General features: G+C 40.1%; 1 protein-coding gene across 6 annotated transcripts in view; it reads right to left on the bottom strand.

Annotated features, from left to right (window-relative positions):
* The window catches only part of PLXNA4 (plexin A4), an 821,522-nt gene that overhangs the window by 495,945 nt on the left and 302,784 nt on the right, over positions 1-22,793 (bottom strand). Inside the window, exon 5 of one of the 6 annotated variants that reach the window (XM_056573189.1) lies at positions 1,040-1,427. The exons of the other annotated variants lie outside the window; for them this stretch is intronic. Coding sequence (XP_056429164.1) covers positions 1,346-1,427 — 82 coding nt within the window. The 3' untranslated portion in view covers positions 1,040-1,345. Of the gene's footprint in view, positions 1-1,039; positions 1,428-22,793 lie in introns of those variants that run through there. 6 annotated transcript variants of the gene reach the window in all.

Below are 22,793 nucleotides of genomic sequence, written 5' to 3'. Positions count from 1 at the left end.
CTTCTGGGTCCCCCACCTATCTTGAGATTGAGGACATCTCACCACCCTTCATCCTGTGTGTAGATTGTAAAAATTCATTGTTCCTCTGTATATTTACTTTTTATAAGGTTGTGCTAGGAATTCTAGTACCTAAGTGTTCCCCTATGTATTAATCACTGGGTTATGCTGGGGGTTTCGTAGTACCTAAAGGTGTAATTTATGTGCTCCAAAGTGTATTTTTATTATTATTTGGTAATGTTGTGACTTGTAGCACCCCAGTGTTTCTATATCTAATTGTGTTTTCTTGGCTTTACAAAACTGGTGCACAGACCGTGTGTAAGGAATGTCGCCAGTTGCACCAGCTCCACCCACTTACACTTTACTGATGCTAGTTCCATGGTCAGTGTTCTTTTAATATCTCACCAGTTTCGTCTACAGATGAAAGACTGCAGTTTACAGCAGTTTGTATTCCGTAATTGTTATACACCTTATCACAAATCCCACCTACCTTTCCATATCATGCATAGTGCCCAATGTCATCCTATGAAAGGGGTATTCCAGGCAAAAACATTTTATCCACTATCCAAAGGATAGGGGATAAGATGGCTGATCACGGGGGGCCCGCTGCTGAGACCCTCCGTGATCTCCCTGCAGCACCCACATTCTATGCTGGTGCTGAATCTCCAGTTTCATAAACCTCCAGGTTTCCGGGACTGGGGACATGACGTGACGCCATGCCCCCTCCATTCATGTCTATGGGAGGGGGCCTGATGGCCGTCACGCCCCCTCCCATAGACATGAATGGAGGGGGCGTGGCTTGGCGTCACGTCTCCAGTCCTGGAAACCCGGAGGTTTCCGAAACTAGAGACGCAGTCCCCGCATAGAATGCGGGTTCTGCAGGGAGATCGCGGGGGGTCTCAGCAGCGGGCCCCCCGCGATCAGCCATCTTATCCCCTATCCTTTGGATAGGGGATAAAATGTTTTTGCCCGGAATACCCTTTTAAACTATCAAACGCCCTCCTTGCTATAGAAAAGAGGTAATGAGAACCATACTAAGATGCTGCCCTGCAGATAAACCTTGGTAGGGGGTTGCCATTAGCATATTAAGCATGGTTTTCTTCCATTGTAATAATGAAACATGTGGAGTAAACATGTTGGGTACACACAAAGCTGCTTTAAAGTCGGCGAAGAATAAAAAGAAAGCCTCCAGTTGGTCAGCAGACATCAGAAAAGCCTAACTTGGAACAGAGAAATCCTGCAAATTCCTTGACCTTTCTGTCAGCAAATATCAGCTGGAAGGTGGTTTAAATGCCATATGCCAGAGTGTGCGGAGGCCTGTTTTCATAATACTGCCATGGATTGGTGTTTAAGAATTGGCAGGCTGTTCATTTTCTGGTTGCAATGCACTATACAGTAAAATGCTCCTATAATCCAGGCAATGTGTTAACCTGTGAACAATCAAACATCAGATCTGCACTGAGACATTACAAAACACATTTTATTAGTAGATCTAGCTTTAAAAAAAATAAAGAAAATGGAAAAAAAACCTCTTTCTAAAAACAGCGTGGCCAATAATGTTAGTAATCACTCCCAGGCAGAGGAAACGGAAGACTGTAAACTACATTCTGATACCTGAGAAAGCACATGTTCTTCCAAACACTCTTAATAATGTTATTCCGTAACATTATACAAAACCAAGGCCATTTTAACCTGCATCAACACATATTTAGCTATGTTACACATCACTTTATATACAACAACTATAGGCACCGTTCAGCAACCTGCCAAGGTTACAAGAGAAATCTGCTCATATGGAAGTCACAGAATTATTTGATTGATTTCATTCTGCACGGGATAAGATGTCTGATCGCGGGTGTCCCACCGCTGGGGACCTCCGCGATCTTGGCAGCGGAGGCTCGTGACATCATGACCACGCCCCGCTTGTGACCTCACAGCCACACCCTCTCAATGCAAGTCTATGGGAGGGGGCGTGGTCATGATGTCACAATTCTCCGGTACTGCATCCGATGCTTTAAACAAATGCCGGGTGCAGCAGGGAGATTGTGGTTTCCCCAGGACCCCTGGGATCAGACTGCGACCCCTTTAAAGGAGCTTCCCAGGATATTTTTTCCTTTAGCCTGTGAACCCATGATGCCAAGTTATAATGCTGTGTAATTTGGTTCTATTGCTTCTATTACCTTAGTGTGCCACTTGGTCCAATGTTTATGCACAGGACCCACACCTGGAAGTGCTGTAGTAAAAGTTTTTATATTTTACTGTTGTCTCTGACCTTTCCCAGCATTCCATGCGGCCACAGACACATGGTGTTCAAGGGAGCATTACTTAACTAAACCCTGGGCTTTTATCTTTGGCCGCATGGAATTCTGGGAAAGGCCAACAGTCAAAATAAAAAGACTTGCGCTACAGTACTTCCAGGTGTGGGTCCCATGCATAAAAACACAACAAAGCAGTGCACGGAGGTAAAAGAAGCTTTTACACAACATTACATTTTGGCATTATGGGCTGAAGGGCTGAAAAAAGAAAAAAAAGGCTTTGGATATATTCCTTAATCTACCACTAAGCTTTCTGGAAACTTCACTAAATAAGATGTAGGTGAAGTAAGTGTTGGTGCATTGTCTTTATTAGCTTAGCCATTACTATTGCAAATGTTTACCTTTTAGGTGTATGATTGTTAGTCTGCAGGATTTACTTTGTACTCATAAATGATGAGTATTAATAGTGACTACTGACCACTTATGGGATATGATGTGGTTTATAACTTGGTGATCATTGTATACCATATATATGTACAGATGATATATATTTATGATGAGTAAGAGTTGTGTGCCATTTTAAACTACCCCTGGTTCTGTGTGTCTATTTTCAATAAGATCTGGACCAATTGCTGGCCAGGACATTGGGTTTGCAGGACATTCTTGTAGAAAAGCTTTAAAGGGGTACTCCGCTGGAAAACATTATTTTTTTTAAATCATCTGGTGCCAGAAAGTTAAACAGATTTGTAAATTAATTCTATTTCAAAATCTTAATCCTTCCAGTACTTATCAGCTGCTGTATATTACAGAGGAACTTCTTTGCTTTTTGAACTTCCTTTCGGTCGGACCACAGTGCTCTCTGCTGACACCTCTGTCCATGTCAGGAACTGTCGAGAGCAGGAGAGGTTTGCTATAAGGATTTGCTCCTGCTCTGGAGAGTTCCTGACATAGACAGAGGTGGCAGCAGAGAGCACTGTGGTCAGACAGAAAAGAAATTAAAAAAGAAATGAACTTCCTGCGGAAGATACAGCAGATCATAAGTACTGGAAGGAATAAGATTTTTAAAATAGAAGTAATTTACAAATCTGTTTAACTTTCTGGCTCCAGTTGATTTAAAAAAAATGTTTTCCACCGGAGTACCCCTTTAAGCGCTCTTTGAGCTGTATCCAGATGTATTATTATCATCCTGAAATGACTTAACCATCACCCAACCTATTTTCTATTGATCTGGAACAAAATATGCCATTTATACATCCTTAACATCCATTGTAAAACCCAAATGTTCAGCTAATAAAGCAGCTTTTTTGTACCGGCTTATCTTGTTCTCCCTTCATATTGGACTGAAATGTAAATGATATAGTGTGTGTCTGGTGAATATTTCAGGACAGGACATGTTTTAGATGTAGATGTTATTGTGTGCATATGACTATGTGACCAGTGACATGTCTGAGCCATATATACCCACAACTCAACACTAGTTACTTAAACCATTAATTCTGCCACCAGCATCCATAGCAACTCGTGTGTGACTGCGTTACGAAAGAAATGAGAAGAATATGTGCTTCTAGTTCTATGCAGGAACCATCTGTTCTATTTTTCTTAAAACTTAGCCGCAAATCTGTCAGTAAAACTGTTATCCCTTCCCGAGAGAACATTGCTTAGTTATTTCAGATGTAAGTGTGACTGTTTTCTCCTTTAAAATATGCTTTCCAAATTCAGATGGTGGATGCTTATTAAATGCACTGCAAGTCAGCGATCTCTCTGATCTTTCCTTATGTTGTCTAGTTAGTCATCCTACTAATGTTCTTACAAAATATCATTGTTCTGAAAGAATTTCCTACCAGCCACAGTAAATCAAGGATATGCTACGCTTGAAAACACACAGAGATGGATAGGCTAAAACACGGAGAACAGTACCAGAATGATAAATAATAGTATGGCTCATTGAGGATATTTGCAGGTTTTATATCCAAAGCCAAAGGAATTAAAAAGATAGTATTAAAAAATTTTCATAAATCAATATAAATGATAATAATTAGAATGCATCTTCCGCACATACTGTATCCCAAATAACATGGGCAAAATACTAGGGAAGAAAAAAGACAGCTGATCACCACAAGTCCATCGTCTCTCTCACTCAGTGATCAGTTGACCAATGGGATGTGCAGTACATTTGACAAAATCACATTTCAAAGAATGGGTGACTATGCAACACGTGGTTGTGCATGCCCATCATGGCAAGAGCCATTGGTTCTAGTGCCTTTCTGCTCTGGTTCAGGTTCATCCCACCTCTATAATAGGGCATATAGAAAAGGATTGTTCAGGGGTTTTCTTAGGGGGACCTTCAGACCCCTGCTTTAATATTCCCTAATGCCTGAGTACAGTACCAACTAAATATCGAGGCCAATGCCTAGCATTAGGATTAATAATTTTCTTTATTTTTTACCAGGGCAATTTTAGTAGTCTGATCTGAGGGCAGCATGTTGTAAAGCACAAGGGACTGAGCAGACTGACAAATTGATGTGAATTCAGTCCATGCAGAACAAAGCATGTCGGCACTGCCTCGCACTCCCGTACGAATGCAACATTACACTGCTGCAGTCCTAATTTTGCTGCCCATCTGCCATTTAAGTGGTGCTCAATCCAGGAATAAACAAGTCCAAACAAATATGAAGAAATTTAGATGGCACTCACTTATCAGCAGAGTAATCCTTTTATTTAAACAGTCAGGACGCCGATACAGGTAATGACCAATGGGCCATTTCACGCTATCCACAGTGCTAAGGACTGCGTGAAAAAGCCCATTGGCCATTACCTGTATTGGTGACCTTACTGTTTTAATAAAAGGATTACTCTGCTGACAAGTGGGTGCCATCTAAATTTCTTCAAATTTGACTGAAAAATAGCTTTGTGGCAAAAGATTTAGGCATAGAAGTCCAGTGGGTGATCCTATTAAGTAACTGACAGCTGTTTTTACTCACTGATACAGGGAAGACCATCAATCATTAGAAGTAGAACTTCCTAATGGATTTCTGGAGTCCAGTGGGTGGCTTTCCCAAAAGACTGGCACCCTTCCCTGTAATAGTAAGCATTCAGAAAGCTATCACTGATTAGGACCTCCCAATGAACTATTCAGCATAGAATGAGGAAAGGTTTAGATGAATAGTTTATGACTTCTACTGAATCTTTTATCACAAAACTATATATCAATCTTCTCAGCCTGCCCTGATCTATGGAATGCCACCCACAGATTGGATCACATTTTTAATCTGACTGGGTCCCTTTAAGGCTGTATTAAAAAAGGACCCCAGGATTTTTATTTCTTCTATAGTGCAGCATAGGCTTTTAATGTAGAGGTTCTTGTATATGTCTTCTAACAAATTCCATTTTACTGTAATTGGCCCAATTGTAGAAAAACATCTCTATTTTTACACACTGTTGGAAAAATCACGACAAAAACAGTAAACCAACACAGCTAAAACCCAAAGTCTCAGGAGAGGTATATAACTACTATATATCCTGCTCCCATAGAAATAGCAGCATCATGCAGATCTGGGAGGGGAGGTGTTTTAAAACTGGCAGGAGGTGATGATGTCATCCCATAGTTTACTGGAAGTCAGATGACCAAGGACTGACATTATCTGACACATATTAAGCCAAGCAACTTTGTGTGTGTCAGGCTGGTGACGAACAAGTTGACCAAGTGACGTTGCACAACTAGTAATGGTGAGGGTGCATTACATTAGCAAAAATAAAAATGAAAAAACAGAGTGCTTCTTTAACATGCAGTGCAGTTTTACTTTGTATTTGAAAACATAATTTTCTGTTAACTTTAAGAAAATTGAGGTGAAACACAAGAAGGGTGGTACACGAAAAAGCTGAGTTTAGAAACCCTGACCAATCCATGGTAACTTAATGTAGTAAATAACAAGTTCCCAAGTTTTATCCTTTAGGGTCTATTCACACGTACCGTATTCTGATGCACAGGATTTCAAGCTGTGGTCAGTTATTCAGTTTACATTGAAATCTGCAGCAGAAAATCCTGCGCATCAGATCTGCGCAGAATACTGTACGTGTGAATAGACCCTAAAGTGGAGAGGAATGCTATACTACTGAATTGTGCAGCTTTATGAATGGGCTTATTTCTCCCATTAGAATACTGTATCAAACATGTAATACATTTCTCCATGTGCAAATATTTTTTTTTTATTCAGTATAAAAGAAACATTTTTAGCAAGTGGGTGACAATTGAGTGCTGAAAGCGATCCCAATGTAGAACCATCTTTAAAAGGATTTTCCAAAGAAAGGAAATATTTCTCCCCAGTTTACGTCTGATACCGCTTCTTTCAACTTTTCCTTTTCTCCCTTAGGCGAAATCAGTTGCACAGACTGAACTAATCTCCACAATAAGCCACCTCTTTGATTCTAATTCCCAGTAAAGCACGACTGTGCCAGCCTGCAGGTTCATTTAAATACTTTGCCATAATGTAAACTTGCTGGCATGTCTTGGGAAAGCTTGATCCAGAGAAGCAGGAGAATGTTTTTCAAGGTCGTGATGGAGATGGAAATGAAGATAAGGTGAAGCAGCTGGATAACTTGGAAGTCCAGAAGTAGATCTTAGTGCTAATGTAGAACGCTTCATGGTATGACCATACAAATAGAAAACGCTTGCATACAATATAAACAAAGATAACATCTCTCTAACATCTGGGATGACTGTATAAAATACACGGATCACTCCTTCTAATATTTCCTGTTGCTGAAATTATAAGCAAAACGTTGGCTTTAACCCCTTAATATCCAGCCAATTCTAGATTAAGGATTCAGTATTTTCTATTATTTATTAATGTATTACTTGTTTATTCATTCATCTTATTATTAATGAAATTATTCATCATTAATTAATCTTAAGAGCTATGATATTTTTTTTTTTCCTAAGCTGGAGGAGGACTATTTTTATTTTATTTTATTTTTTGCAGGTTGATAGCCATGGCATATAAGAATAGTTACAGCAGGTTGAGTTGTATTTTTAGGTTACATAAATGCGATTCATTAACTTTTATTAACCCCTTAAGGACATAGCGTTTTTCCGTTTTTTGCACTTTTGTATTTTCCTGTTGCTGAAATTATAAGAAAAACACTGGCTTTAAAGGGGTTCTCCGGTGCCTACACATCTTATCCCCTATCCAAAGGAAAGGGGACCAGATGCCTGATCGCGGGAGTCCCGCAGCTGGGGACGCCCGTGATCATGCATGAGGCACTCCGTTTGTAATCACTCCCCGAAGCGTGTTCGCTCCAGGTCTGATTACGGGCGACTACAGGGCCGGCACTGTGTGATGTCACGGCTCCACCCCCATGTGACGTGACGCTCCGCCCCTCAATGCAAGCCTACGGGAGGGGGCGTGATAGCGAACACGCCCCCTCCCGTAGGCTTGCATTGTGGGGCGGAGCGTGACGTCACACGGGGGCGGAGGCGTGACGTCACACGCTGCCGGCCCTGTAGCCACCCGTAATCAGACCCAGAGCGAACACGCTCCGGGGACTGATTACAAACGGGGTGCCGCATGCATGATCCCGGGGGTCCCCAGCAGCCTATCCCCCGGGGGTCCCCTTATCCCCTATCCTTTGGATAGGGGATAAGATGTGTAAGCACCGGAGAACCCATTTAACCCCTTAATGTCCAGCCAATTCTAGATTAAGGATTCAGTATTTTCTATTATTTATTAATGTATTACTTGTTTATTCATTCGTCTTATTATTAATTAAATTATTCATCATTAATTAATCTTAAGAGTTTTTTGCACTTTAGTTTTTTCCTCCTTACATTTTAAAAATCATAACCCTTTCAATTTTGCACCTAAAGATTTTGCCGTAAAAATGAAACCTTATCTTTATTCTGTAGGTCCATACGATTAAAATGATACCCTACTTATATAGGTTTGATTTTGTATTACTTCTGAAAAAAATCATAACTGCATGCGGGAGAATTTATACGTTTAAAATTGTCCTCTTCTGACCCCAATAACTTTTTTATTTTTCAATGTTATAGCCACCATAGGGGACTATAACATGCAGTACACTGATTCAATACACTGAACAATGCCTTTGCATTGCAATGCATTGATCAGTGTTATCGGCGGTTGATTGCTCAAGCCTGGATTTCAGGCTTGGAGCAATCAATCGCTGATCGGACGCACTCTCCTGCTGCGTCCTAGCTGATCGGGACAACGCAATTTTACCGCGATAGTCCCGATCAGCCCGACTGAGCGTTCACTTTCACTTTAGACCTGGTGATCAACTTTGATCGCCGCGTCTAAAGAGTTAATGCTGGACATAAGCAGGAATGGCAATGTCCGTCATTAGTCACGGGTCCTGTTAGCAGCCGGGACCGTGCGGGTATGATGCAAGCTCAGCTCCTGAGCTCGCTTCATAACCCTCCCGTGCCGCAGTGCCGTATAAACCTGGCATTTTGCGGCAAGGGGTTAAAGGGGTACTCCCATGGAAAACTTTTTTTTATTTTTAAATCAACTGGTGCCAGAAAGTTAAACAGATTTGTAAATCACTTCTATTACAAAATCTTAATCCTTCGAGTACTTTTTAGGGGCTGTATACTAAAGAGAAATCCAAAAAAGAAATGCATATCGTCTGATGTCACGACCAAAGTGCTCTCTGCTGACCTCTGCTGTCCATTTCAGGAACTGTCCAGAGCAGAAGAAAATCCCCAGAGCAAACATATGCTGCTCCGGACAGTTCCTAAAATGGACAGCAGAGGTCAGCAGATCGCACTGTGGTCATGACATCAGAGGAAAAGCATTTCTTTTTTGGATTTCTCTTTAGTATACAGCCCCTAAAAAGTACTGGAAGGATTAAGATTTTTTTTAATAGAAGTGATTTACAAATCTGTTTAAATTTCTGGCACCAGTTGATTTAAAAAAAAAAAAAGTTTTCCACGGGAGTACCCTTTAATTGTTTCTGGAGGTAAAGGAAAAATATAGCTTTTTTGTGTATTACATGGTGGCATAAATGTTATATACAGGGTGGGCCATTTATATGGATACACCTTAATAAAATGGGAATGGTTGGTGATATTAACTTCCTGTTTGTGGCACATTAGTATATGTGAGGGGGGGAAACTTTTCAAGATAGGTGGTGACCATGGCGGCCATTTTGAAGTCAGTCATTTTGAATCCAACTTTTGTTTTTTCAATAGGAAGAGGGACATGTCAAACTTATTGGGAATTTAACAAGAAAAACAATGATGTAAATAACTCATGAAAGAATAAAGTTATGTTAAAACCAAGCACATCATTGTTTTTCTTGTAAAATTCCCAATAAGTTTGATGTGTCACATGACCCTCTTCTTATTGAAAAAACAAAAGTTGGATTCAAAATGGCCAACTTCAAAATGGCCACCATGGTCACCACCCATCTTGAAAAGTTTCCCCCTCCTCACGTGTACTAATGTGCCACAAGCAGGAAGTTAATATCATCAACCATTCCCATTTTATTAAGATGTATCCATATAAATGGCCCACCCTGTATATATATGGTGAATATGAATATGACGATACTAAACAATACGAGGCTTGTTTTTTTCAGGATTTTTATTGGAACCATTGGGGCATATATGATTAGCTTTTATATATATATATATATATATATATATATATATATTTTTTTTTTTTTTGTGTGTGGGTGGGGAGGGGGGGGAGTTAATAGAAAGAAAAGCAATGTAAACAAAAAGATTTTGACCGCAAAAACAGATATCAATATTTGCTATGACGCCCCCTCCCATAGGCTTGCATTGAGGGGCGGAGCGTGACGTCACACGGGGGCGGAGGCGTGACGTCACACGCCGCCGGCCCGGTGGTCGCCTGTGATCAGTCCCAGAGCGAATGCGCTCTGGGGACTGATTACAAACGGGGTGCCGTGTGCATGATCACGGGGGTCCCCAGCGGCGGGACTCCCGCGATCAGGCATCTCATCCCCTATCCTTTGGAGAAGCATCGGAGAACCCCTTTAAACAAGTGAGAGTCCGTTCCCTTCAAATACCTTATTTTTAATACTGACAATACTTCACTATTCCAAAGTCTTTTCTGAGCTCAAATGAGAAAAGTTAATTTAATTGAAAAGAATAGTAAAGATGAAGGCAAGAACTGGGAAATTTGCCTACTGTATAATATATAAAACCATAGGTAGTAAAATGGGAATCAATAAACACAAGGGTAAAGACATGAGGGAGAAGAAGCAATGGTACATGTTAAAGATAAGTACAGTTTCTAAAGATTTTTGATAGTAGAAATAAGAGTTGTATAGGAGGAAGTGCTTTGTGAAGAGTTTTTATTTTATAAAATGATGAATAAGCCATAAATAATAAATAAAAATCAAGAAATCTTAAAAACTAAGATAACTAATTTCATGAGAAATACTATATATATATATATATATATATATATATATATATATATATATGTATATATGCGCATATAACATAAGCTTATGCAAAAGGCCCATCATTGGCTATGCCTCTCTTGGTATAAGGACAAAGTAAAGGAAAAGCTGTAAAAACTTTAACTAGAAACAAATGTTTCCAAGAGGTGTAAACTATTATGAACCTTATATAAAGTGTTATTTCCCCCGAATATCACTCCACAACCACATCTGACAGCATCTATGCCGTATTATTAGCTGAAATGATTGTGTGCACTATGTAGTTTACATGTAGCATCTACTTTGATTTTCTAGCATTTTCTTCCCTGTAGTATTGTACCACTATTTAAATGTTTTATAGAGAATATGATTCACATGGACATGATTCACGTCACACAGTACACTCATTTTAAGAGTGGTATTCAAACCTAAAACAGCATAAACCAAGCAGCCATAATTGACGGTACTCAGTGCGGCTCTTCTGCGAGCTCATATCTCCGTATAAGATATTATACCTTGGGAAATTTGACGGGTAGACTTCAGTAAATAAAGAAAAGTAAGATGCTTCACATTCAATTTAACAGTGTGGAAAAGGCTATAAATGTAAATCTGGATGATGTATATACTACCTGCTTGCCTTCTACACATTTACTATGGAATCTTATTACTAGTTCTTTAATGCTCAATTCCACTAAAAAACTAAAACTGTGACAGCACTTGACCCCAATATCCCCTGCATGTCATATCTCAGGAGACTATAACATTTATTTGTGTGAAGTTCTTGAGTAGAATACTTGAGCTTCAGAATTGCTGCAGCTGTCCCCAGACTGTGACATGAAGGTTGCCCAATGGTTAGCACTGAATTTCTTTTCGTGAATTGCAGATATTTTATGGCCCAGTTGTTAGTGTTTCATATCCTGTCCATGTCCCCTCCATGCACTAGGTAGGCAAATAGAGAGTTAACAGGGTTTTCCCCCAACAACACTTGTCACCTAAACGCAGCATAGGTAATGAGTGTGTAATCACTGGATGCCCCACTGCAGGGACCTCCATCGATCAAAGCAAAGGGGGTCCTGGGTCCCTTATTTAATAGAGCAAGATGTCCCTCTATTAAAGTCTATGGGCCTGACAAAAATAGCTGAGTAGAGCACTGCATAAGATAAGTTTATTGTTCAGAAAATCCCTTTAAAGTGCCTTTGCAATCATTATACCTTAGCTTCCTAAACTTCAATAAGTATGACATGGTAGAAGGTCATAAATTACTTCAGATTCAGAAGAGTTAAAAATTTTGTCCAGCAATAAAAGCATCGATGGAAACAACTTTTAAAATGTATATATAATACATATTTACAGCTTCTTTTCAACAGATGCATCTGATTTTAGATCTTAACGTATTGGAGGAACACCATTTATCATTGTCATATAATGGGAGTAGAGCTGGTCCAAGATATCTTTACCTAGCTTAAGTTATAGGGGATGTTCCAGTGTGACTCTACAGTATACCCGTACTGGGCTTGAAGAAATAATGCCTGGACAGTTTAATACTAGGTATCTAATACCTTTCTGGAATTGTAAGCTTTCTTGGAGCCCTCAAGTGATCAATGAACTCACTATACCGGTAGTACAGAAAACCATGAAGAGAAAGTATGAAAGGTATGGAATGTAGGAAAAGTCTGCATCAATGGACACATGCCATGACGCATGTGAGAGGGAAAATATCAATGTGAGTCTGTTTGCTACAGACATGGCCGTAAATGTTGGCACCCCTGAAACTTTTCTAGAATTTCTAGAATAGTATTTCTCACAGAAAGGATTGCAGTAACACATGTTTTGCTATACACATGTTTATTCCCTTTGTGTGTATTGGAACTAAACCAAAAAAAGGGAGGAAAAAAAGCTAATTGGACATAATGTCACACCAATCTCCAAAAATGGGCTGGACAAAATTATTGGCACCCTTAACTTAATATTTGGTTGCACACCCTTGGGAAAAAATTACTGAAATCAGTTGCTTCCTATAACCATCAATAAGCTTCTTACACCTCTCAGCCGGAATGTTAGACCACTCTTCCTTTGCAAACTGTTCCAGGTCTCTCTTATTGGAAGGGCCTTTTCCCCAACGGCAATTTTAAGATCTCTCCACAGGTGTTCATAGGGATTTAGATCTGGACTCATTGCTGGCCACTTCAAAACTCTCCAGCGCTTTGTTGCCATCCATTTCTGGGTGCTTTTTGACATATGTTTGGGGTCATTGTCCTCCTGGTAGACCCAAGTTCTCAGATGCAAAACCAGCTTTCTGACCTGGGCTGTACAGTGCGACCCAAAATCCATTGGTACTCCTCAGATTTCATGATGACTTGCACACATTCAAGACAAGCAAAACAACCCCAAAACATCATTGACCCTGCACCATATTTCATTGTAGGTACTGTGTTCTTTTCTTTGTAGGCCTCATTCCGTTTTCGGTAAACAGTAGAACGATGTGCTTTACCAAAAAGCTCTATCTTGGTCTCATCTACCCACAAGACATTTTCCCAGAAGGATTTTGGCTTACTCAATTTAATTTTGGCAAAATGTAGTCTGGCTTTTTCATTTTTCCACAGCGTTTCATTTCATTTAAATGTTGACGGATAGTTTGCGCTGACACTGATGCTCCCTAAACCTGCAGGACAGCTTGAATATCTTTGGAACTTGTTTGAGGCTGCTTATCCACCATCCGGACTATCCTGCGTTGACACCTTTCATCAATTTTTCTCTTCTGTCCACGCCCAGGGAGATTAGCTACAGTGCCATGGATTGCAAACTTCTTGATAATGTTGCGCACTGTGGACAAAGGCAAATCTAGATCTCTGGAGATGGACTTGTAACCTTGAGATTGTTGATATTTTTCCAAAATTTGGGTTCTCAAGTCCTCAGACAGTTCTCTTCTCCTCTTTCTGTTTTCCATGCTTAGTGTGGCACACACAGACACACAATGCAAAGACTAAGTGAACTTATTTCCTTTTTATTTGCTTTCAGGTGTGATTTTGGGTGCCAATAATTTTGTCCAGCCCATTTTTGGAGTTTGGTGTGACATTATGTCCAATTTGCTATTTTTTCCTCCCTTTTTTGGTTTGGTTCCAATACACACAATGGGAATAAACATGTGTATAGCAAAACATGTGTTACTGCAATCCTTTTCTGTGAGAAATACTTCAGGGGTGCCAACATTTACCGCCATGACTGTAATAGGCGTATATCAGTATACAGCAAAGCCTTGCCCAATGTAAAGCAATGAGCGTTTCTGAGTATTAATTATATTGCAAAACCTCTGCAATTCAGGATTTCACATTTCACAACACTGGCTCTAGAGGGAAAAGGAAAGAAAAAGAGGGTTTGCAAAATGCATGAGTCTGGAAATTGAGGTTTTGTTGACATTCATGTTTGATGAATAGAGAACATGCAGGCAGGATTTATTCTTTAAACAAACATTGCTGCAGGCTGTATTCCACGCTTCTACCTTAAGAGAGGCTGACAAAAATTAGCTCAGAATCCCAACAGGTTGAATGTGGACGGACACAGTGGATTACAATGAAAGGTTTCCACACTGTCATACTGAATAGTCACAAAGTTGCCTTTATATTTCGAAATTATACCTTCGTTGCAGGGTAGCAAATATTTATTCAATTTTTACAACAAATGATTTTATATAAAAAACAGTATATATTTGCAGGAGCTATGGGGGGAGATTTATCAAAACCTCTCCAGAGGAAAAGTTGCTGAGTTGCCCATAGCAACCAATCAGATCACTTCTTTCATTTTCAACAAGGCCTCTGCAAAATGAAAGAAGCGATCTGATTGGTTGCTATGGGCAACTCAACAACTTTTCCTTTGCACGGGTTTTGATGAATCTCCCCCATGGTCTTACTGTATTAAGAAACTAGCAACAGAAAACATCACATTTACAAATGGACTAGAGTAGGACGATGTGTCAGCATATCGGCAGAAGCAAGGAAGCTTTTCCTGGCACCAGTTAGGTGTTGGTTTTAAATAGGCATCTAAGACTTCCATAAACTTACATGCTATGTTAAAAGAGATGCACAGAATACGTTCTTTCACTGTCTACTCTGCTGCACTATTTCATACTACAAAAAAGAGGCAAACCTAACATATATCAGCAAAAAGAAGGTCAAAATGACCTTTTTTTTGCCTATATCTAGTTAAACGGGGTCTATGGAGTTGTTCGGCACATATGACAAATGAGTCACTAAAATGCAGTGAGAAAAGAGCCTAAGAGGGAGAAAGGGAATGCTCCCTTATGACTCTTCTCTTTGTACCAAACATATGTAAAAGTCTAGGTGCATTAAGGGTCTATTCACTCGGCAGAATTTCCGCTTGTGGAATTCCGCCTCAAATTAAAGCCCATAGACTTCTATGGGATTCTGCACTTCCATTCACACTTCTGAATTTCCTCTTGCGGAATTCTGCTAGTGGAATTCCGCAAGCGGAAATTCGGAAGTGGGAATACGAGTGCGGAATTCTATAGAAGTCTATGGGCTTTAATTTGAGGAAGAATTCCGCAAGCGAAAATTCAGAAGTGTGAATAGGAGTGCTGAATTCTATAGAAGTCTATGGTCTTTAATTTGAGGCAGAATTCTGAAAGATGAAATTCACAGGTGTGAATAGGAGTGTGGAATTCTATAGAAGTCTATGGGCTTTAATTTGAGGAAAAATTCCACAAGCGGAAATTCTGAAGGGTGGACAGGAGTGCGGAATTCTATAGAAATCTATGGGCTTTAATTTGAGGCAGAATTCTGCAAGCGGAAATTCAGAAGTGTGAATGGGAGTGCGGAATTCTATAGAAGTCTATGGGCTTTAATTTGAGGCAGAATTCCACAAGCGGAAATTCTGCCATGTGAATACACCCCTAAAGTGCTATTTTCTTTGTGTTTTTTTTTGTTTACATATATATATATATATATATATATATATATATATATTTCTACTATAAAATACCAACTCTAAGATATTTGGCTGAAAAGTAAATACCGAGTAAACACAATCCAAGTAAACACAGCTGCCATAAAAGTTTAAGTCTTAAACTTGAAGAAAAAGTAATTCCATTTACTATTACTGCTATTTGACCATGTGAAACTGTATTTCATTAAATTTACATTTAAACTGCTTTTTGCTTGGCTGTGAGTCATTGCATTATACTCCCCACGCAAGTTCCAATCACTAAAATTACCCATTATTTACTGTGCAATACAATAAAACAATAAAAGCTAAACTCACATAAGCTTATTATCATGGTTATTAAATCAGGCAAGAAAACCAGAACACTTTCTAATCAATTGTACTTATCAAAATATACTTTCACTTCAGGTACTTTTTTTTTTTTAATGAATGTGAACAAAAGCTTATGAGCTAAATATGTACCAGACTGGTATACGTCTACATCACGTCAGACATCTGTTTCTACTGATACTTCGGCAAATCATGTGATGCTTTGTGCAAGAGCAATTTTTTACATGTTATAAAACAATTCAGAACATACAAGAATAATCATGTGCACCACGGTAGACGGTAAAAGACGAGAAGCTATACGCTTGCTATGATGAGGGATATATATGTAACATATATTGCTAAACACTGACTGCTGGCAGATCCTATTGAATTATCTAAAGGAGAAAAGATGTGGATATCATAAAAGAAAGCCATACAGATCCTATGGGTCACTTGAAGAAAAGAGACCAAATCATGATTGATCCTAACCCTACATCTACTGGTTGGAGATAGGGATGAACGAATCGAATCTGATGAATCCGAATTCGTCACGAACTTCAGGAAAAATTTGTTTTGCAACTAATCTGAATATCGCTGTGATTCGATTGCATGAATTGCTTCATTAAACTCCATTTAGTGCAATCCAGGCTCCAGAGCATCTAAAATGGCGGATCCACATCTGAGGACATGGGGCAAGGAACTCTGGGAAGGCGGGTAGATGGGATAACCCTGAATCACATGCAGCATGCAGACTATCAGCAGCCAGTCACCCCTGTGATGTCACAGCCCTATATAATTGGCAGCCATCTTGCGGCCAGACATTCCAGCGTTTTATTTCAGAGAGAGCATTTCATTGCAGGGAGAGATAGAGCAGTGTGTGTGTTGCAGAGAAAGCAGCGATTCAGCACAAGCCAAAATCACTGCAGAAAAGCACTGACAGGGAAGGGAGAAAGTACACTTTTGGGTGTAATACACAGCGACTCTACTGCTGCAGTGGGGTGTACAGCAACTCTAAAGCTTATAGGGGCCAGTTAGGCTGAGCACTATTAGCCATTGTCACCTGCTATTAGTGCCTAATAATACTGTACTGGGCTCTACTACACAGTGATTCTGTACTGTTGCAGTTGGGTGTACAACAACTGTAAAGCTAACAGCAGCCAGTTAGGTGAGCACGAAAAGCCATAGTCACCTGATTAAAGTGCATAATACAGGTTGCGGAGCTTATTGTCCTCTCATTAGTGTAACCTGTGCGTACATAGGTGGTGTACGGTGTTTTTTCCCTGTAAAACAAATTTGGGCCTAGTTACTGTGAAAGGCCAGCCAAAGCTACACCCTTGTTTTTGTAGACTAATACAATTTTAAGTGGAGTGTATTATCCACCTCTCATAAGTGTAAACTGTACGTACACTTACGTGGTGTATGTTTTTTTTTTTCCCCTGAAAAACTACCGTAATTTTGGCCTAGTTACTGTGAAAGGCCATGCAAAGCTACCCACTTTTTTCTGTAGCCTTATAAAGTTTGTAGTTATAAAGTAGTCCTCCTCTCATAATTTTAAACTGTACATACACCTACGTGGTGTGCTTTATATGTTTTCCTGTAAAACTAATTTGGGCCTAGTTAGTGAGAAAGGCCAGCCAAACCTACACACATGTTTTTGTAGCCTTATACAGTTTGTAGTGGAGCGTATTGTCCACCTTTCATAAGTGTAAACTGTACGTACACCTACATGGTGTCCTTTATATATTTTCTTGTTAAACTAATTTGGGCCTAGTTACTCTGAAAGGCTAGACAAAGATACACACTTGTTTCTGTAGTCTAATACAGTTTTAAGCGTAGAGGAGAGCATTGTCCTCCTCTCATAAGTGTAACACATACGCACTCAGCTAGTGTATAAGTAAGTCAGGCAGAGGCCAAAATTCATCAGGTGCAGGCAGAGGTCGCAGCAGAGTAGGAGCATGTGGCAGCAGGAGTCGCAGCAAGAGGTCTGAACTCCTGGTGTCAGCTGGCAGTCGTGTCTCAACCAGCAACCCAGCAGCCGTGATTGATTGGTTCACTCGGTCATCCACTTCATCCCAAGTGACATCCGACACCCCCAGTCAACAGTCGGTGGGTTCCTCAGACTCAACCCTCAGTTGGCATGGAACCCATGCTGCTACTGCCACCTCCAGACTCTGGGCTCTAGGCTCTGTCATTTTGCTGCCATGTGACTCCTTGTTATATTGGTTTTGTTGTCATACAGTATTAGTTCAAAGTAAACGCTTCGGGCACCCGGGTCATTAAACTAGTGAATCTAATCAAAATCTTCAATTTAAAAATAAAAAAATCTCTTAATCTTTTCAATTGTGAGGCACTTTGGTCGTCTTCATATATTACCTGTGGAATTACCACAAGAATCCAATAAAACAGGTTGGGGTGATGACAATAAACCACAACTGATTAAATGGAACATTTGCACTTTCAAAGTCGGGGGGGGGGGGGGGGTGGATGCACTGAGAGGCAGGGCCTGGAACAGGTGATAGCTCGCCTCGCAGAGGACCGCCAGCTTGGTTTTATGATACAAGTACAAGCTTTTTCACTGCAGCCACTTCTAACTTTATGTGCCCACTTATCCAACGGCACAGAAGCTCCTGTCCAAGTTGCTGGTACTGCAGTCCCTCCCTTTTCAAGTGGACACTCAGAGCATGGGGGTGCGCTGAGAGGCAAAGGTTGGGACAGGCAGAAGCAGGGAGGGTTTGTCATTGTGGTTGTCACTTAGGGTGAATAGGCAATCGGTAGGGACAGTGTCTTTGGGTGAGTTAGGGCTTCACTTTTCCCTGCCCATACGTGACACAGAGGTTCTCACTGCTCTGGATCCATGGCCAGTTTAAACATGCTCAGCAGATTTCTTTACTATGCTGGCCATCAGAGATGCAGGTCATGATTCAGCTTGGAATGGTTTTGTACATTTAATCATGTCTGGAAAAAATCTCAGCCCTGACAAGATAGTAAAGCTAAATAGCCCTCCTACAATCCACAAACATCTGGATAACAGTCAAACATCTGTCCCATGAAGTTATTCCTCTGTTTTCTTCCAAGACTACAAGTTGTCAGCATACGGCTGCAGAACATGAAAAGGAAGATACTGTAATTAAGGCTTAGTCACTGATAAGGAGGCTATTCTTCCCTGAAAAATTAAGTCACCACTGAGTGGAAAGTACATGCTTCTGTAACACCGCACACCAAAACAATTCACAGCTTCTTAATAGAGAAATACAGGAAGATAGCTACTCCTAGGTACAAAGCAAATCTGCGTGGAAAAAAAATCACTTGAAGAAAAAGAATGGAAGAGTGCATGTGTGGTAAACTTTAGTGCAGCCACTGGTTATGATAAAGACTACACTCATCTTCTGATATCGAGAGCACAACACCTTTGTAGGCCTCAATGCACACTTAGATGTTCCAGGTAATGGAACTGCTGGCACTGGTCTTCTCTGGTAGATTGTCAAGTCCATTGGTTTATTGGTACTTCTATGTACATGCCTAAATGCTGGGTCTTGGTCCCAGTTAACAAGCACTGCTCCCAGTTAACAACCATTGTAATGTTAGTTCTAAAGGCAGCATTTACTGTATGAACGAAACATAAAACAACACATGGTGGTTAAATAATCTGCCTATACCTAAAATACTTTCTGTACTGTATTTCTGTTGTTGGACTCCAATGTCCTTTATAAGCTGCAACAGTTCAATAATAGAGCAAGAATATGCAGGGAAAGCACTGTTATGAATGGAACTCTTTGCATAAAACAGGCTGCTGAAAGATTTACGCCTGCTAAAAATGTGAAAAACCTAAACCTAAAAACCCTTGTTTTGGTGGTATATGCAATACTCTGTGTATGGTAGGTTCACTTGTGGCTTACTTCTTGTGCTCATGTTTCTAGAGACCATAAGAACTCAACTGAATTGAAGTCAATGAAACGCCTGCCAGAACCCCAAAACTTCTTCAAAAGCACTATGGCTCCCTTCGCTGTAGCGATCATTGGGGGATCATTGAGTATGAATGTGCATCTGTTGCCTAGGTAAAGGGTGCATACCACTATATTGAGGATGATTATTTTGATAAAATGGACTGCAGCTTGGCTGGGGGGAACCTTGTAAAAGGGATAATGGAGATGGGAAGGGAAGGTCTGGGCAGAGGAAAAGTGAATAAATATTGTTGGGTTTGGATTTGGCAATACATTTGTTGAAATTATGTGTGACATAAGAACGCTATTAGTATACCAGGGTGATATGTGACAAGTGATTATGTATACTGTAAGGTACATTGAGATGCGGGAAATAAATGGCATAGATATTGTACCACTCTTATTTACACTGTTAGAATCTAAAACTTTTTATATGCTGTACATCTTGGCAAAATATAACCCTTTCTAATATACTTAAAAAATGCTATCTTCTTTTTATAGGCATCATGACTAGGGGCCCCCATACTATCCAGAACATAATATGTCCAGCTGTAGCATCATCTTCATCCCAGCTGGGACAAAGTCCAGTAATTGAGGTCGGGACTAGAACTCATCTGTGCTCACTCCTGTCCTGTCTATCAGACTCCTGTCTGAAAACAGAGATGAGGTGGTTATAGAGCAGCCTGCAGTGACTGGATGAAGAAACAAAGCACAGCAGACTCAGGGAGGAAGTGAATGCATGGTGAGTAATGGCAAGCTCAGTGCTTTCCTCGAACACACCCCTTGCCAAGCAGTGGATGTCAGAATGAGTGTGCAGCAGAACTGAGGGATATGTAAGCCAAATACAGAAGCAAGACACAAAAACATAGACACACAAAGAATCTGAATGACCTAGTGAGTAACATACATAGGCATATTATTTTTCTTTGATATGACAGGCACATTTTAAGCATATTGAGATGTTAGTCCACACACTACCTGTGTTGATTGGTTATTGAGCATTTAATACATTTGTGAGAAGAAACGGAGCTTCAAGCTGTGTGGAAAGTCTGTGACTCACGCTAGCCTTTGTTAAGCTTCCTAGACTTAAAAAAAATGGGCAAAAAGGTTTCCATGGAAACAGAAAACATGATGATTCTCCTTATATACAAATAATTCAATTGCAGATGTCTGCGGTTTGTTTAATTCATTACCTTGTAAAAGGATTCCCTTAAATGTTTTCAATAGAAATGTTCAATACGGATCATGACTCAACCGATACTGATCTGTAGCTTCATGCTTGGTACATGTGACTGACCACTGCCGAACCTATATACAAGGCGCACACAGCGCTCTAATGTATACTTTTCATTAATCTCGCATTCTTTACAAGGTAAAATAATAAGGATGGAGGGTAGAAAAAAAGAAAAATGTCCCACTGTTTTCCATTGGCTCTGTCAAACACAATGCAAGCTGCTATGTAAGTCTACGAAGCAGCGAATAGAGGCTGTGGCAATAAATAGCAATAAATAGCTGGTCTTTTCCCGAAAGGTTCTTAGGGAAGCTGTAGGGGGGATTCAAGTACCCAGTAGTGTTTATTGCTGATTTTCCAATGGGCTATCTGCAATCTAAATAAGTACAGTATACTTAAAAAAGGAAGCACGGAATATAAAGTCTACGACTGCCAGTGACTCAGAAAGAATATTTTAGGCTGCCAGGAGTGATAGAAAAAGATTTCCAATTGTATAGATCAGTATTTCCCAATCACTGTGCCTCCAGCTGTTGCAAAACTACAACTCCCAGAATGCCCGGGCATGCTGGGAGTTGTAGTTTTGCAACAACTGGAGGTACACTGGTTGGGAAACATTGGTATAGATACGTCTGTGAGATGTAGATTGGAGACACTGTTGGTAGCAGGTAATGTTGTAGTGCACTTGCCTGGGACACGCCCCTTCCTGAGCAGTGGATGTCAGAATGAATGAACAGAGGGATTTGTAAACCAAATACTGAAGCTAGACACGTAAAAAAAAAGATATGCAAAGAATGTGCATGACTTAGTGAGTGACATATGTATTATTTTTCTTGCATATTTTTTTTTCTGTGATACAACAGGTACGCTTTAAGTCTACTTATCTACCCTGATCCCTCTGCTGCTGCTGTTTTGCCTCTTCCTATTCTTCGTTTATCACCCCCACTTCCTGGTTGCTGTGACACATCTTCTCAGCAGGAAATGTCTGCTCAGCCTGGCAACTACAGTGTCCTGATTCAGTCAGTGGTTGGCTGAGTGGGCAGTTCCTGCTAAGTAGACAAACCGGGAAGTGATGAGTACAGACTGGGAGGCTTCAAAACGGCACCTGGGGCACTCCCAGCTATATGTAAAAAATAAATATGTCTTCAGACAACTCCTTTAAATAACTTTATGTTCTTTCCATGCAACCATAATACTCTGCTTTTCCCATATAACACCTGAGGGACTAGCAGCTAATAAGAAAGCCAGCGATATCTAATCCAGTTCATCACAGGTTGATTTTGCTCTCACTTTTCTAGTATGATTTCATTTGAGACTGTCAATAGTAATCTTCATATCTCACTGGTTACATGTTGATAAGCAAATCAGATACTGTAATGATATCACTCAGTAACATCCTAGACTTATTGATTAAAGAGGTTTATCCAAGAATAGAAAAAAAACAGAGCTACTTTCTTTCAAAAACCGTTCCCCGTCTGTCTCCATGTTGGATGTGGTTCTGTAGTTCAGTTCCATTGAAGTGAATGGAGCCAAGTTGTAAAACCACACCCAACCTGGAGACAGACATGGAGCTGTTTTTGAGAAATTAGCTGTGTTTTTCTATTCCTGGAAAACAACTTTAAGTTACATTACCATAAGCCAGCAATGACTAATAAAGAGAGTATTAAATATAAATCA

Source organism: Hyla sarda, chromosome 4 (genome assembly GCF_029499605.1).
Source record: "Hyla sarda isolate aHylSar1 chromosome 4, aHylSar1.hap1, whole genome shotgun sequence".
Classification (NCBI taxonomy): Eukaryota; Metazoa; Chordata; class Amphibia; order Anura; family Hylidae; genus Hyla; species Hyla sarda.
This window is presented reverse-complemented; position numbering and strand designations above follow the sequence as displayed.